The sequence below is a fragment of the Zootermopsis nevadensis genome, unplaced genomic scaffold (assembly GCF_977971745.1).
Source record: "Zootermopsis nevadensis isolate Lab colony 2312 unplaced genomic scaffold, Znev_1.0 Znev_ptg000030l, whole genome shotgun sequence".
Taxonomy (NCBI): domain Eukaryota; kingdom Metazoa; phylum Arthropoda; class Insecta; order Blattodea; family Termopsidae; genus Zootermopsis; species Zootermopsis nevadensis.
In genome coordinates this window covers 20,898,983-20,913,638 of record NW_028259162.1, presented here as the reverse complement: position 1 = coordinate 20,913,638, position 14,656 = coordinate 20,898,983, and the positions used below count along the sequence as shown (strand labels likewise).

General features: G+C 36.9%; 2 protein-coding genes across 12 annotated transcripts in view; one reads left to right on the top strand and one right to left on the bottom strand.

Annotated features, from left to right (window-relative positions):
• The window catches only part of LOC110828972 (BLOC-1 related complex subunit 5), a 132,195-nt gene that overhangs the window by 100,226 nt on the left and 17,313 nt on the right, over positions 1-14,656 (top strand). The window lies entirely within an intron of this gene.
• The window catches only part of LOC110828963 (uncharacterized), a 66,325-nt gene that overhangs the window by 46,294 nt on the left and 5,375 nt on the right, over positions 1-14,656 (bottom strand). For all 5 annotated transcript variants that reach the window (XM_087358741.1, XM_087358737.1, XM_087358739.1 and 2 more), the window contains exons 5-7: positions 13,407-13,636; positions 12,087-12,204; positions 10,078-10,230 (exon numbers count right to left, since the gene is read on the bottom strand). In XM_087358741.1, the coding sequence (XP_087214867.1) occupies positions 10,078-10,230; positions 12,087-12,204; positions 13,407-13,636 (501 nt within the window). The remainder of the gene's footprint in view (positions 1-10,077; positions 10,231-12,086; positions 12,205-13,406; positions 13,637-14,656) is intronic.

The following is a 14,656-nucleotide window of genomic DNA, read 5'->3' as shown; positions in this document are numbered from 1 at the left end:
CAGTGTAAGGTTCTTACTCATTAAGCCATTTTGTTCTTGATTGTGAGATTTGCATTTCATTTTTTGCATAAGATATGTGTTCCATCTCCTGGACTATGCAAGGGCGTTTATTAAATTTTAGAATTTGGATTCTGTACTGAAGATTCTTTGGTACAGTGTAAACACTTTTTTCCATGAAGCTAACACACACTGTGTATACATCAGAAATTATTTGATGAAAGTCAAAAAATGTATATGTATCTTTATTTATTTGAAGCAGTTTTGAGTTGGTATGTATTTAACCAAATACATGAAAAAACATGTGTTTCAGAGAAATATATATTTAATTTGTAGGTATTCTTTATATTTTAGTGCTTGCGAAGAAGACCTTATAGGCGCAGTCTGTCTGTCACTTCTTTGGGGCAAGAAGATTTTACTGCCATCTCTCAGTTGTCATATGAAGTATTTATGCTGCCATCTATTAGTGACCATAAGAACTTTTGATGACTGAAATGCTGGTGGTGATTATTATGTGATGATGGTTGTTTGATGATAATTTATATTTAATTTGTTTAGTTTTTTTTAACTTTGGGGATTTTGAATGTGCATTGTAGAATCTCTACTGTCAGCTGTTGTTGAATATGCATTGTAGAATGTTCACTACTTTGGCTATTGTAAACAATAGCTTTGTATCTGTATTGAACATTAAGGCCAATGAGAGATGCAGAATTGCAAATAATAATGCAGAAACGCTGTGCACTCCATTCTGAAGTTATATAATAACAAGTTATTGGGAACAACTAATGAGATTACCCTTTTTATTTTATTTTTAGATTTTAGGTTAAGATAACACTTTTCAGTAATGGATGCATTAATTTGAATTGTCTTACTTATGGTGTGGGCTGGATTTGTTTGTGTGCAACAGTCAATTTACATGATTCATAACTGTTTAGGTTTGGATATTCCTATGTGAAGGCTGACTTTTACATTTGTTATGTGCATAGTTAGCTAAGACAGATGTTTTTGTTATGAAATCACCCATAGAAATCTTCACGTTACATTTCTTTAATTGAAAACTATTTTTGGCTTTATTTGCATTGATATTTTTTCACATCACTAAATTATTCACAATATAGGGTTATTCATAATTCCGTGACACATTACAAAATGTCGATAGACTTGAATGGTGCAATGGATGGTAACATAGGACATGCCGATAGAAAGAGAAACTCTCCAAGTTTATTTTACACACCTCATAAATGCTCTGTGTGTCCGCCCTTTGTGACGCGGCAGACGTCAAGCCTATAATCCATTTCCGTCCATACGCGCTGCAGCATGTCACGATCGATTTGTGAGATGGAAGCGATGATACGTCTTCGTAGCTCAGGCAGATCCCGTGGCAGTGGCGGTGCAAAGACCTGGTCCTTAACCTACCCCCATAAGAAAAAAATCACACGGCGTCAGGTCAGGTGATCGGGGTGGCCAACGAAGCAGTGAATTGTCATTGGAAGCCATGCGTCCGATCCAACGTTGTGGTAAATGCTGATTGAGATAGCCGCGGACGAGGCTGTTGTAGTGTGGCGAAGCCCCATCTTGCTGATAAATTAAGTCTGCTGTGATCATGAAGCTGCGGCATTAGCCATTCCTACACCATCTCAAAATAGGCACATCGTGTCTGTTTACCTTCCCTTAAACGTGAAACGTAGCTACGTCGCTGAAAATAAGTTTTTCAGCAAAACTATCTTCCTCCAAGTGCTGCTATAAACTTGGAGAGTTTCTGTTTCTGTCGGCATGTCGCATGTTACCATCCTTTGCACCATTCAAGTCTGGCGAATTTTTGTAATGTGTCAGGAAATTATGAATAACCCTGTATTGTGCTGTAGAGAACAGTAGTCTGTAGCAGAAATGTATGAAAAACAGTCTATTTAGTGGCCCCATTTTAGTAAAGGGTGATCTGTATTTTTTTAACAGAATCTCAAAGGTAGAAATTGCTAACAATTTTCCAAACCATTTTAGCTCAGAGTTATGCGTCGTATAATATTTGAAGATTTGTTTATTTTCTCCTGAATACCGAATGTGAGATATTGTGGTTTATCAACTGCTGTTGTCATGGTCTTGTTGACATTATATTGTATTTGTGTGATATTCTCAGTGGTTGAAACATTCATCTGAATAAGATGAACAAAAACATATTTCACATTTCTGTAGAGAGAGAGGAAAATTAATCCTACCAAAATGGTAAACGTAAAGCTGTCCTATTACATGCCATGAAGACACTTGGTTGGGTGGGGGGTGGGGGTGTAGCTGGTACTTATTCTCGACTTCAGCACTAGACGGGGGTGAGTGGTCATTGGCATGCCCTGGCTGCACTTTACCCCTAGAAGTGGGTGACCCCAAGAGCCAGTGTAGATGCAGAGGCTAGAGGACAAATCTGCTGCTTCTGAGGATTTGACACCAGTCCTTAAAATATATAACATCTGTGTCCTTTCATATTATTCCTGCCCACTGGTCATCATTTTCCTGTAATTTCTCATTCGTTTTTATATAACCTGTCATGCACTAGATACAACATTATTAAATACCCTACCCCAAAATTTATGAACCTACTTAAGTGGGAGTAATATATATATATTGTTCCTGGCCCTTTCATTATTACAATTTATTTCAGTTGCTCTGTGATGAAAGCTATGTTAGGTAGTGTTTATTTACGTTTCAGTGACATGCTCATATAAATTAAAGTGTGTGGGATAAAGGCTTCACATTTGATGTAGTACAAGATCTGTTTTAATATTATTCTTCTATATCTAGCTAAGTCTTTCAGTAGACACTTTCCAAGAGATACATCCAGAATTCTGTTTGCCTTTCTTGTTTCATGAATGGTTTGTAATAGCTCTTTATATTTTCTGTGCATTTTCTGAATGTGTTTTGAATTTAATATTATGCCCTTTCATTGTCTGAACTTACCATTTGTGACAAGTGATTTCAGAAATGTCCTCATATATTTGTTATATTTTTTTAATACTACTTGTTTTTATAAACTGTGTGTAAACACCAATTTGGCAGACAGTTTTCTTGTCAGAAGACTGATGTGTCTGTCTGTTTACATTTCCGTTACTGGAATATTTGCCTACAAGTTATGTTTTTTGTGGAATTGACAAATAGTGAAGTCATTATAATAGTCCAAACACTTCTCCTACGTTACTAAGACGTTTTATCTTCTAATATGATATCTTATGTCATCTACCCAATAATACTTGCGTTTAATTACCGTTCTGTTTCCTATTATCGAATGAAAGAAGGTGTGTGTAAAGTATTGATCACAGTGTTTGTCCTGTGAAAATATTTCAAAATTATTTTTACAATCTGTATAAAAATTAGTGAAAATGTATGTTTTGACTGTTCATAAATTCCTACACTCTGTCATCATTTAATTACATTCTTAAGTTAATTAATGACACTTTCTGAACTCATGGTTTCCACGGTATTGAATGACTAGATGTTTTCTTGGGAAATATGTGGAAGTGGCTTTGGCATATTTGTAATACTATTCCAGTTCCAGAATTCCTTTGGAAGTACTTGCGATAACCATTAAAAACACTGTCAGGAGAGTCAGTCTGTGGGCCAAGATTTGAACCATGTACGTGTCAGATATTAAGCAGGAGCGCTAAAAAATCTTCCATTATGTTTGGGTATCCCTGTATTGAACTGACTTTATATTTAGAATTATCTACTGATCATGATACCATTAGTATTGCCATATAACAGAAACTTTTATAACTTGAACTACAAAGTTAACTATGCTCTTTGAGGATAACTGTATTATACATCACAAAACCTTGTGCATAAATTATGAGGTTGCACACATAGCTTAGCATACCACCCAACTAAATTCACTTGCTCAGTGTCTGATGCGTTATACTATGTAACCAAAGTATGATATTCATGGATAATTTCAAAATTTCTTTCCAAGAATCAACCTTTCTGGTCACAAGTCATTTCTGATCACAGAACTTGAGCCAGTACTTCTCTTGGAACTTATTGTAAATACCCAACTTTATTTTTACCTGAGACATGTAAACGTAGCCTTAAAATAGGCCAATGATGTGTTCTTCCAGTATTTCACAATTTGCTACACCAAAAGATTTGGAATGAAAGATGATTTTCTTTGTGCTCTGTGAAACAGGGTTTTACAAATTTGGCACCAAGGAATTTTAAATGAGAAGTAACATGATTGTCATTTTTTAGGAAGTACCTAATTCAAATCTTGGCCAGGACACTTGCTAAGTTACATAAATTGATTGTGGCGGTAATAATATGGCTGTAGTTGGCTGCCACTGACATTGGCATCTTCCATTGCCCAGATGCATCTAACTCTATAGAGCATAGTCCCTGAGAAGCAAATAGTACATTTGGGTACTCAATAAATCCCCCCCCCCCTTTTCCAACACAGTTTTATGGAACCTGAAGCTTCATTACCATTTTCACAAGAACCTGTCAGTGGTTCCTATCCTGTGCCATATGAATCCCCTCTACACTCTCTAATCATATTTCCCCCAAGGTCCATTTTAATATTATCCTCCCATGAATGCCTAGGTCTTCCAAGTGGTTCTTTCCTTTAGGCTTTCCAACTAAAATTTTATATGCTTTTCTTATCTCCCCTGAGTGCACTACGTGCTTAAACCATCTTATCCTCCTTTATTTGATAATCATCATAATAATATTTTATGAGGAATACAAATTACGAAGAGCCTCCTATCACTGACACTTGTCTCATATTAAAAAGTAGTGTATGGTCACTAAATTAGGTAAGATAAAATGTGCAGATTATGTTGTGCACAAGTTGGAAAAAAAAATCATTAATAATCTCTATAGGAACATCTGACAAGAAAAATAAACATAGGTTAAATGTAGATAAAATTAAAATAGATCTTGGATAGGTGGGTTATGAACATGTAAACTGTATTGATCTGGCTGATGATATACTCCAAACACAGGTTTCAAAGCAGCTAGGAAATAGATGAAAAAATTGATTAGCCATCAGTTTCTCAAGAAGTCAATCGCTTGGTTTCTGCAAAAATCTGAAGAAACCGTGGTCTTGTAATTCAGTCCTGCAACTTTTTATGGAAATGTATTTGGGAGTTCTGAAGCCTTTCTGTGGGATCCCAGTCCCTGTTGTAATGTACTAAGTAACTTTGTTTACTCACCAATACCTGTTATGCTGAGTAGAATGGACTGGTGTATTCACACGACGTGTCATGCAGGAGTGAAGTGTTGATTGTGTCACATGAATACTGTCATGTGCTCTACATTTGTTGGATATTGATCACATGCCCACACACAACATTCATAACTCTATTTCAGGCTGAGGCATCATTTTAATGAACACCCCTCGAATATATTCAGGGAGATCCCTTTACTGACTGTGTTGAGTTACTTTTCCCAAAGAATTTAAGAGTTACTATTATATATCTTTCTTTATACAATTTGTGTCTGTCGCTTAATATACAATACATACACAGGTTTGTATCAGTCACAAATCCCAGGTGTTACATATCTGTTTCTCCCACAGAAAAATTTCCAAGTATTTCTACAACATCAAACATCAAACTTGTTTATTTTAAAGAGCATTGCATGTTCAATTTTTTTTATATTATGCATTGGTCCCACACAGACTGCATATAGGTGTTCCAAAACTGTCCTGTTGTCAGTAAGTTGGCAATTCCCTGTCTAATTCATAATTTTCATGAGCTGGTAGTGTCAGTGACAAGAGGAGATTGCTAACTTTCAATTTCTTTTGCTAATCTAAATGTCACAAAGTTATAGATAATTCTGATAAAGTTAAAATATATTTATAGAACAAACAACTTCTCAGTTGTCCTGTATGCATGCTTCTGAGCATGTATGCAGCATTTATTGAGCCACTGGCATGATTGTTGTTTATGTTTGTCATGGTAACCAATAGCGGTGGACTGAAAAATCAATATCAGCATTATTACTAGGGACATTGCTTACATATATAAGAGTTTCTGAACGGTGATCGTTTTATGGGAATAGAAGTATTACTATAATACAGAATTGTATATAGTAAGCATAGATTTAACTATAAGTATTGATGAACTCATGAATGCCTTAGGTTTGCAGGTGATGAACTGTGTAGTCACCTAATTCCACTTAATTTACATCTTTTCTGCATTAACTGTCAGTACAATGTGTAGTCAAAAAGGGAGTTGTTATTGTGTCTTATGTTATGCAGTTCTCCTCAGTCACACCACATGAAATATTGCATGCAGTAAACCTCATCCTTAATTTGTATTGGTTAAAATTTTAACTGTTGTGGGATTTTTTCCCCCTCTGGTATGGTCCCATCTTTGTAGGTGAATGCTGAAATTCTTATTTAACAATGCTGTTTCATATGTAGACACTATGTGTTCCTAATGTCGAATCGGATGTGACGATCTTTAATTGTGGATAGATAAGGATATGTAATGCAGTTGTCATGGCCTGTTAGAAGATACTATCACAACATTTCGATGAAAAAAATTAATAAAACCATAAACAAGCTTTTCTAGATTAGCTGATAGCCTAGTTGAGATTTGAGCTGGGTTTCTTTTGTACAGTTTATATTTTTCTCAGTTTCATTTCAATATAATCCACTTCTTGGTTTTCCAAGTGACAGTTCTACATCAAAATTCCTTGTGCGCTCTCTTGTTCCTCCATCTATATGCCCAGCCCATCACGATGTCCTTCATTTGACTGTCCTAACACATCATAAAAATTATTTGTCCCTGTAGCAGAATGGTCAGAGTTCGGGATGGGACGTTTCTCCTTATCACCCAGCCTTACAGCCAATGATTTACTGAACATCCTTTTTCGAAGTTAATTGTATTTATTGATTTTTAGTGTCCTTTGTCATGTTGGTAAGAGAAGGGAACATGGAAAAGTATTCAGTAAGTGGGTTCTATGTGTTAAGCTTTCTTTTGCGTTAAGAGCACAAGTAAACATGTAGGAAAGTTATTATGTTTGTATGTTTTGAGAATTGCTGAAGTATTTCAAATAAACTTTATATTCAGGAATTCTACTAAAATCTTGTCAACCATCTCTAATTTTGGTTTAAATCAGACAACAATAATAATAAGTAATGACCATTTCACGTAAAGATCTTTATCAGGGGTTCTTAATCTGTGACCTGCAAGTCACATGCTGTGCCCCAGTACCCAATTACATTTTTAAGTGCTCTTCATACTCTGGTGTGAATAAAGAATGTGTTATAGGCCACTCCATGTCGGTCTGTCGCGTTCTCGTGTGGGATTAGGCAACCTGCGTGACCAGTGGTTGGTGTTTGACAACAATGGAAATCCTTGGTTCGTGTTGTTAGAAAAAAATTATTGTTAACAATGGAAAGAGAAGACATTGCTGGAGCAGTGTTGTGCAACAGTGACTAAATCACAGTGCAACAATGAGCTAATGCACAAAGAACACCTTCGGAATATGAGTGTGTTACATAGAGCACATCTTTCTAATATAATCTTTTTTATAACAAGCCTGTGTCAACCTGAATGACGAATAATGCTCCTTTAATGTCAGAAAACATATTTTGTTAATACGAGGCGCGTCCTCAAAGTAAGTTTCCCACTCGTCCCACAGCTAGCAAACCTTATATTGCGCGAAGCGACTGTGCGTACGTGATAGAGCAATGACGTAGCATGGCGCATGCACTAACGGCACCTCCCGCGTTCTCACAGTAGCATCGTTGCAGCTGTTGAAGATGGAGGTTCTTATTCCAGCTCCCGCCGACTATGAAGTGCGGTCAGTGATAACGCTAGGCCGCACACGGCTTGACGGACAGCAAGTCTCCTGCAGGAGTTCAGCTGGGAGGTGTTTAATCATTCACCCTACAGCCCGGACCTTGCTCCCAGTGATTTCCATCTTTTCCTACACCTCAAGAAATTCCTGTCCGGTCAGCGTCAGCGTTTTGAGAATGACAGAGAGGCGGAGATGGTTGTCACACAGTGGTTCCAATCCCAGGCGGCAGACTTCTACGACACAGGTATTCAAAAGTTGGTCCCACAGTATGACCAATATCTCAATTCCGGTGGCGAATATGTTGAAAAATAGCTGGACACTTGCTGTATCTGTTGCAATAAATATTTCCATGAAATTGTGTTTTGTTTCTGTAAACGGCCCCAGGGAAACTTACTTTGAGGACGCGCCTCGTATTATCAGTAATTGGCAGTACCTGTCATTGTGAATAGCTGTTCAGCTTGAGATTTGAAGTTTTCTCACAGCAACGAAGACGCGAGTCAGTAAGAAAATTGTGAATTTTTCACATGGCCCTGAAAATAATGAGAACCCCTGATCTACCTGCATTTTAAAACGTGACACCTCACAAGAATCTTGCTAATTAATCACCGAAGGGAAACTATTTAGTTTTGGTTCGTATCAGTCTAAAAAATTTAATACCTACTTTACACGAGACCCAAGTCAAACGTTTATCACTTTCCGTAATACCTGCTATTGTACAAAAGCATTTGCTATATGAGGTTTAATATGCAGTTAATTAAAATCTCCAGTTGTTATTTGAAACATTTACAGGTGTGATCTGTATTTAACAAAATACAAGCGGAATATGAAATGTAATGTAATTAGCTTTTCGACAAATTTGTATCTCATTAATGGATTTTCATCTGCAGTTACAACATTAAGGACATACTCAAAATTGCGGTGAACTTTCCACTTCATTTTATAGTTGTCTGAACTTTCCTTTGAATGAATTTTTATCAATAAACGTGTATGAATGTTGCCATAATTTGTGCTCTTTTATATTTTACAATTTGGCATTACAGAGCGCATTTACCTAATGAAAATAAAATAAATTACGAAATATAAATAAATACGTATAAACCTCTTTTGGACTGCTTGTTGTGTCTGTGTATTCAACTTGCGCAAGTATTCTGTTGGTAATCTATCCTGAATCCTCTTCCGTTGGTGTTGGAATTAGTTCGAACAGGAATTATAAATGGGCCATTAGAGATGTCTGAAAATAGATGAGAACAGTTGTCATTATGTAGGATTTCAGGTTTTCACAGCGATGAGTCTGAAGATGGCTGTCTTCTGAGTTGTAGTGCCATGTAGTCTGGTAGAAGCAGGAAGGGAAAGAACATGAAAGATTTTATATATATATATATATATATATATATATATATATATAGAGAGAGAGAGAGAGAGAGAGAGAGAAAGGGGGAGGGAGGCAGAATCAAATTGTCTTTTGAACACTGTTGATGTTAATAGTTAGCAGTTAGCCACAGGTAGATCATAATGTGCAAGGCAGTGTTTTTGATAATTCTGTTGCCAGCTGTTCTTAAAATTTGGGCATGCGTTCCTCAATGTGACTAAAATTATTTGACTGAAACAGCCGTTCATTATTCCTTGCAATTGGAAGTGACTTTTCAGGTAGGCAAATTTGAAAAATTCAGTGCCTTATGATCATTTACTTTAATTTTATGATCTATGCAAGGCATAATTTTGGCCCACCAATGGGTTGGTTGGTTGCTTATGCTCTCTAAAACAATACATTGACAACATATGAGGGTGAAAATGTATTTTTTTAGGTCAAGAATAAAATACATGAGTCAATTGAATAAAAATTTCCTTTGATATTATCCATCGTCTAGTAAATATAAAATGTAAAACGACGTTTCGGAGATGGGACTCTATCTCCGTCTTCAGGTTCCTACACAGTTGGGCCCACTAGATAGAGCTAATCCCTATATCTGGACCTAGGGATTAGCTCTATCTAGTGGGCCCAACTGTGTAGGAACCTGAAGACAGAGTCCCATCTCCGAAACGTCGTTTTACGTTTTATATTTACCAGACGATGGATAATATCCAAGGAAATTTTTATTCAATTGACTCTTCACCATCGTCAAGAAGTTTTAGATTTGATATAAAATACATGCTTTCAGAATTCTGGTTGGGAATTACTTGGAGGGTGACTTCTTGGGAGGCCTGGGAGGATAATATTAAAATAGAACTTAAAGAAATAACATGGGTTAGTGAGTTACTTATTTAAAGTTATTTATATAATTGCAGGCTACTTACCAATCACTGGGTAATTCCTTGTGAAGTCAATTTGCACTGATGCATCATTTAGCCTCTCACCACATAACCGCATCCCATTAATTACAATATAATCATCAGGACAGTTGTACACCTCTGCCCCCGCTTGACCTGGCGAGATAAGTGGCTGTCCATCTGCAAAGTAGTATTTCATGTTTACATAGTAAAATCTTGTCGTTACTTTTCGTAAGTGCTTAAAATGAATTCATTATCGTGAGTTCATTTTGTCCACATCTATATTTGCATGTTTTATCTCCGTAACCGTGCAAACAGATGTCTGTAAATTACTAAGTGTTGTTGAGAAAGTTTCTTTTTTTTTTGTCTATATTGATCCAATATAACCTCTACTTTGCGTGAAGCTCAAATTAAACTTTATCTATTTTCTTAAAAACAGAACACTACACATTAACGCCTGTCATGATTAAAATGATAAAACCAATGTCAGTATTAAATTTTTTACAGCCATGTCCTTGTTGATGTAGCTGATGCCCTGCTTGAAATATCATCTGTTGTGGTCCTTTGATGAGTTTTTGTCGCAGACATTACTTACGTCCTGACGTTTTGTTACCAGGCAATGTGTTGTTGTCTTATTTGATGAATCCTTATCAGTATACACATTGCTAAATGCTTCAAAAACAGCATTATACTATTTCAGTGCAAAGTATTTTTAAAGAATGAACACACATTCTGTCTGTTGACACCTGCACAGCATTTGCATAACTGGCATAAGAAGCGAGCTTGGTACAAAGGGTGCGTGAGCCCCTGATTTCATTTTTATACTGTTTAAACGGTACAAACATTATTTTGGAATTATGCGGCAGTCATACTTGGGTTATAATTTTTTTTATACATGTGCCTCTACCCTGGTCCTGAAAGTCGTAAAGTATGATTAGATTATTATTCTATGTTAAACACATTATACATTTTTTGTAACTTGTTCTAAAGGTAATGACTATAGCAGGCTTACACAAAATATATTTTCATATGTAAGACTTGAGGTTCTCACAGCTATGAGACGATGAATATGCATATTCATCGTCCTGATGACGGAGGCAGTATGACCTCTGAAACGTTGGTAAACATCGACCAGACTACACAGCGCAACAACCCAGAAGACAGAAATCTTCATACTCATCGCCCTGATGAAGGAGGCAGTATGACCTCTGAAACGTCGGTTAACATCGACCAGACTACACAGCGCAACAACCCAGAAGACAGAAATCTTCATACTCATCGCCCTGATGACGGAGGCAGTATGACCTCCGAAACGTTGGTAAACATCTACCAGACTACACAGCGCAACAACCCAGAAGACAGAAATCTTCATACTCATCGCCCTGATGACGGAGGCAGTATGACCTCTGAAACGTCGGTTAACATCGACCAGACTACACAGCGCAACAACCCAGAAGACAGAAATCTTCATACTCTGATGATGGAGGCAGTATGACCTCCGAAACGTTGGTAAACATCTACCAGACTACACAGCGCAACAACCCAGAAGACAGAAATCTTCATACTCATCGCCCTGATGACGGAGGCAGTATGACCTCTGAAACGTCGGTTAACATCGACCAGACTAACCAGCGCAACAACCCAGAAGACAGAAATCTTTATATTTTCATACTTACGTAAAATGCATGTGTTTTAATACACTGAAATGTTTGTTATTCAATTAAATTACAGGATAAACCATAGGGTTTGACATTGTTAGTTTGTGGATCATCATTTTTGTTGTTTTACAGTAATCCACTGTAAAGAAATAGGAACAATTAATTAAATTTGCTAGATTAACTGTTAAAAAATCATTGACACAAGGCCTTTCTTGGCTATAGTAGTCCTATCAGGTTTGCTAAAAGTGCAGCATACATGCAAAAAACATTTTTCCAAGGCCAGTGGCTATCGGAAGTATGCTTACCAGCGGAATTCTGGAACCATTTATTTTAAAATAACATACTTATGCCCCATACAACTTATTAAAGGATGCAAACCTTGATCGACGTTGCTGAGCTCGAAAGGATATGCTGCCCCATCTGGAGCTGTATTTGTGTAGGTTACACTGCAGTAGCCAGGTTCCTTGTGAATGCAAATTGCATAGTTCAGGTTGTTCTGAAATGATTGGTCACATTGTTAGTTCACATTTAACCACTTTTTACATTATACAGTTAATGTCATTATTTTTTTTTTGTATTTATGCATAATAGTGTAGTGTATTGGCATATTTTCTTTAATAAAATATTCCCTAACTTAAAGGCATTAGATTATATTGAAACATCATATTGTGGATATGGTTATATTATTGTTAATTAGCCGTCTCCACACAAATCTAAACACTGCACTTATTGGTGTCTATTTTGCCATGTGACGTTTCGGACTCATGCTCCGTCCTCTGGCCGCTATCTATGCAGCTATTCTGCAAATCAGGAGTAATGTTAAGTGTGATTAAAATATGAAACACATGAAAAAGGAACTTAACACCACTCATTCTCTTTTCTGTACAGTACTGGATGTAGTTCATATTTGATTTATTTTTATTATTTAGTGTTCTGTCTGACGACAGGTCCATATGAACAGGATCCTTCCATCCTTTTCTCGGACTGGGACCTGTTCATATACATTCTTGGCAGATGATCCAGAAGTGGTTTGCCATTGCCTTCTTCTGTGTGTGAATGGAGTAATTGTTGGGATGCCACGGAGGAAAACTCCGTGATGCCTAGACCACGGCCTTGCCCAACACAAGTTATAAATTAGGGCACCACCGGGAATTGAACCCGGGACCCCAGGCTTACAAGGCTAGTGTTCTGACCACTAGACCACCGTGGCGGTCCATATTTGATTAGCTAACTGAAATTAATTAATTAATTAAAATGACTGTTAAATATAAAAATAAACAAATGTAAAATTATGTGTCCCAACTTCTATAGAACGTTTTCTTTTGTGTTTTATTAATTCAATTCAGTTTATTCAGTAAATTCGAATTTATTTAATTTTGGTTTTGTTTCACAGCTTACAGCTGACAAGCTTTTATTATTTTCTGGGCAATGAACAGTGTTACATGAAAGATTCTGTGTAGTTTTTCAGGAAAAATTGATTTTGGTTCAGAATGCTTCATGATTCTGTTAGAATCCTCGTAAGGTGGCCACATCAACATACTAGAAAGACGAGACAGGAAGAGGCATACAGAATCTTTGACTCTGCCTTTATTGATTTATTTTTATTTTGGGTAATGATGTAAGTCTGCACCACAGAGTTTACCTGTATAATTTCATGCCACATTGACGGCATAAATTAGCATGCAGATGTTGACTTACCATATAACCAGATCTGACAGCCTGATTGCTTCCTCCCAACATCTGGTAATTGAAGGACTCAATTGAACCTTTAATTCCTGTGTGGTACTGGAAACAGTTTTGGGGGGCTTCAAGAGGACTTCCTTTCTTGATCTGTGTCACTTTTATCCTGAAGCTCCGGGGAAGGTTGCCTCCCATTGTCAACATATTCAGTTGGATTGGTCCAGTAGTACCACCCACATCCATGTAAACTGACAGAGATTTTGTAATTTATATTTGCATTCTTTATCTAGTGATTTGTTAGCGATTACATTAGTAAGACACATGAGGGGAAACAAAAGAAACTTACTTAGTTTTTTAATAAAATCCTACAGGAAGAGGCCATTTTGGAGACTTTGGTAAGATAATAAATGAAACTGTGAGAAGTAGACTGTGAAGATGTGAATTGGATTGATCCACTGGTGGGCTTCTGTGGTGACGGTGATGAGTTTTGGATAACATAACAACAAAGAATTTCTTGATAAATAGAATACCTGAAGAGAACCTATACCTTAGATTTTAATTATTTAATTTGTTGGTTGAATATGGTTGACAGCTGTTTGGTAATGAGATATTTCTACAGAAACAAAATCATACTGCAATGGTCAGGGCCCAACATCGTCAGTGATCTGCTCATTTTTAACAAGAGAAAATCGAGGACGATAAGTAAAAAAGTCTTTTTCATCCATTTTCTCTCCCATTCGCTTTTTTTATTCTCTGCAGATGTTGAATAGTACATTTGTCACTGGTGTGGGTATGAGGGCCTTTGTTAACCCTTTGAAGACGAAGATCGTCTGAATATTATTTACGAATCCAGACCGTACCGCGAAGAAAACACTACACCTCACCATTACGAAAATCAGCTGGTTAACCCTTTGAAGACGAAGATCGTCTGAATATTATTTACGAATCCAGACCGTACCGCGAAGAAAACACTACACCTCACCATTACGAAAATCAGCTGGTTAACCCTTTGAAGACGAAGATCGTCTGAATATTATTTACGAATCCAGACCGTACCGCGAAGAAAACACTACACCTCACCATTACGAAAATCAGCTGGTTAACCCTCTGAATATTATTTACGAATCCAGACCGTACCGCGAAGAAAACACTACACCTCACCATTACGAAAATCAGCTGGTTAACCCTTTGAAGACGAAGATCGTCTGAATATTATTTACGAATCCAGACCGTACCGCGAAGAAAACACTACACCTCACCATTACGAA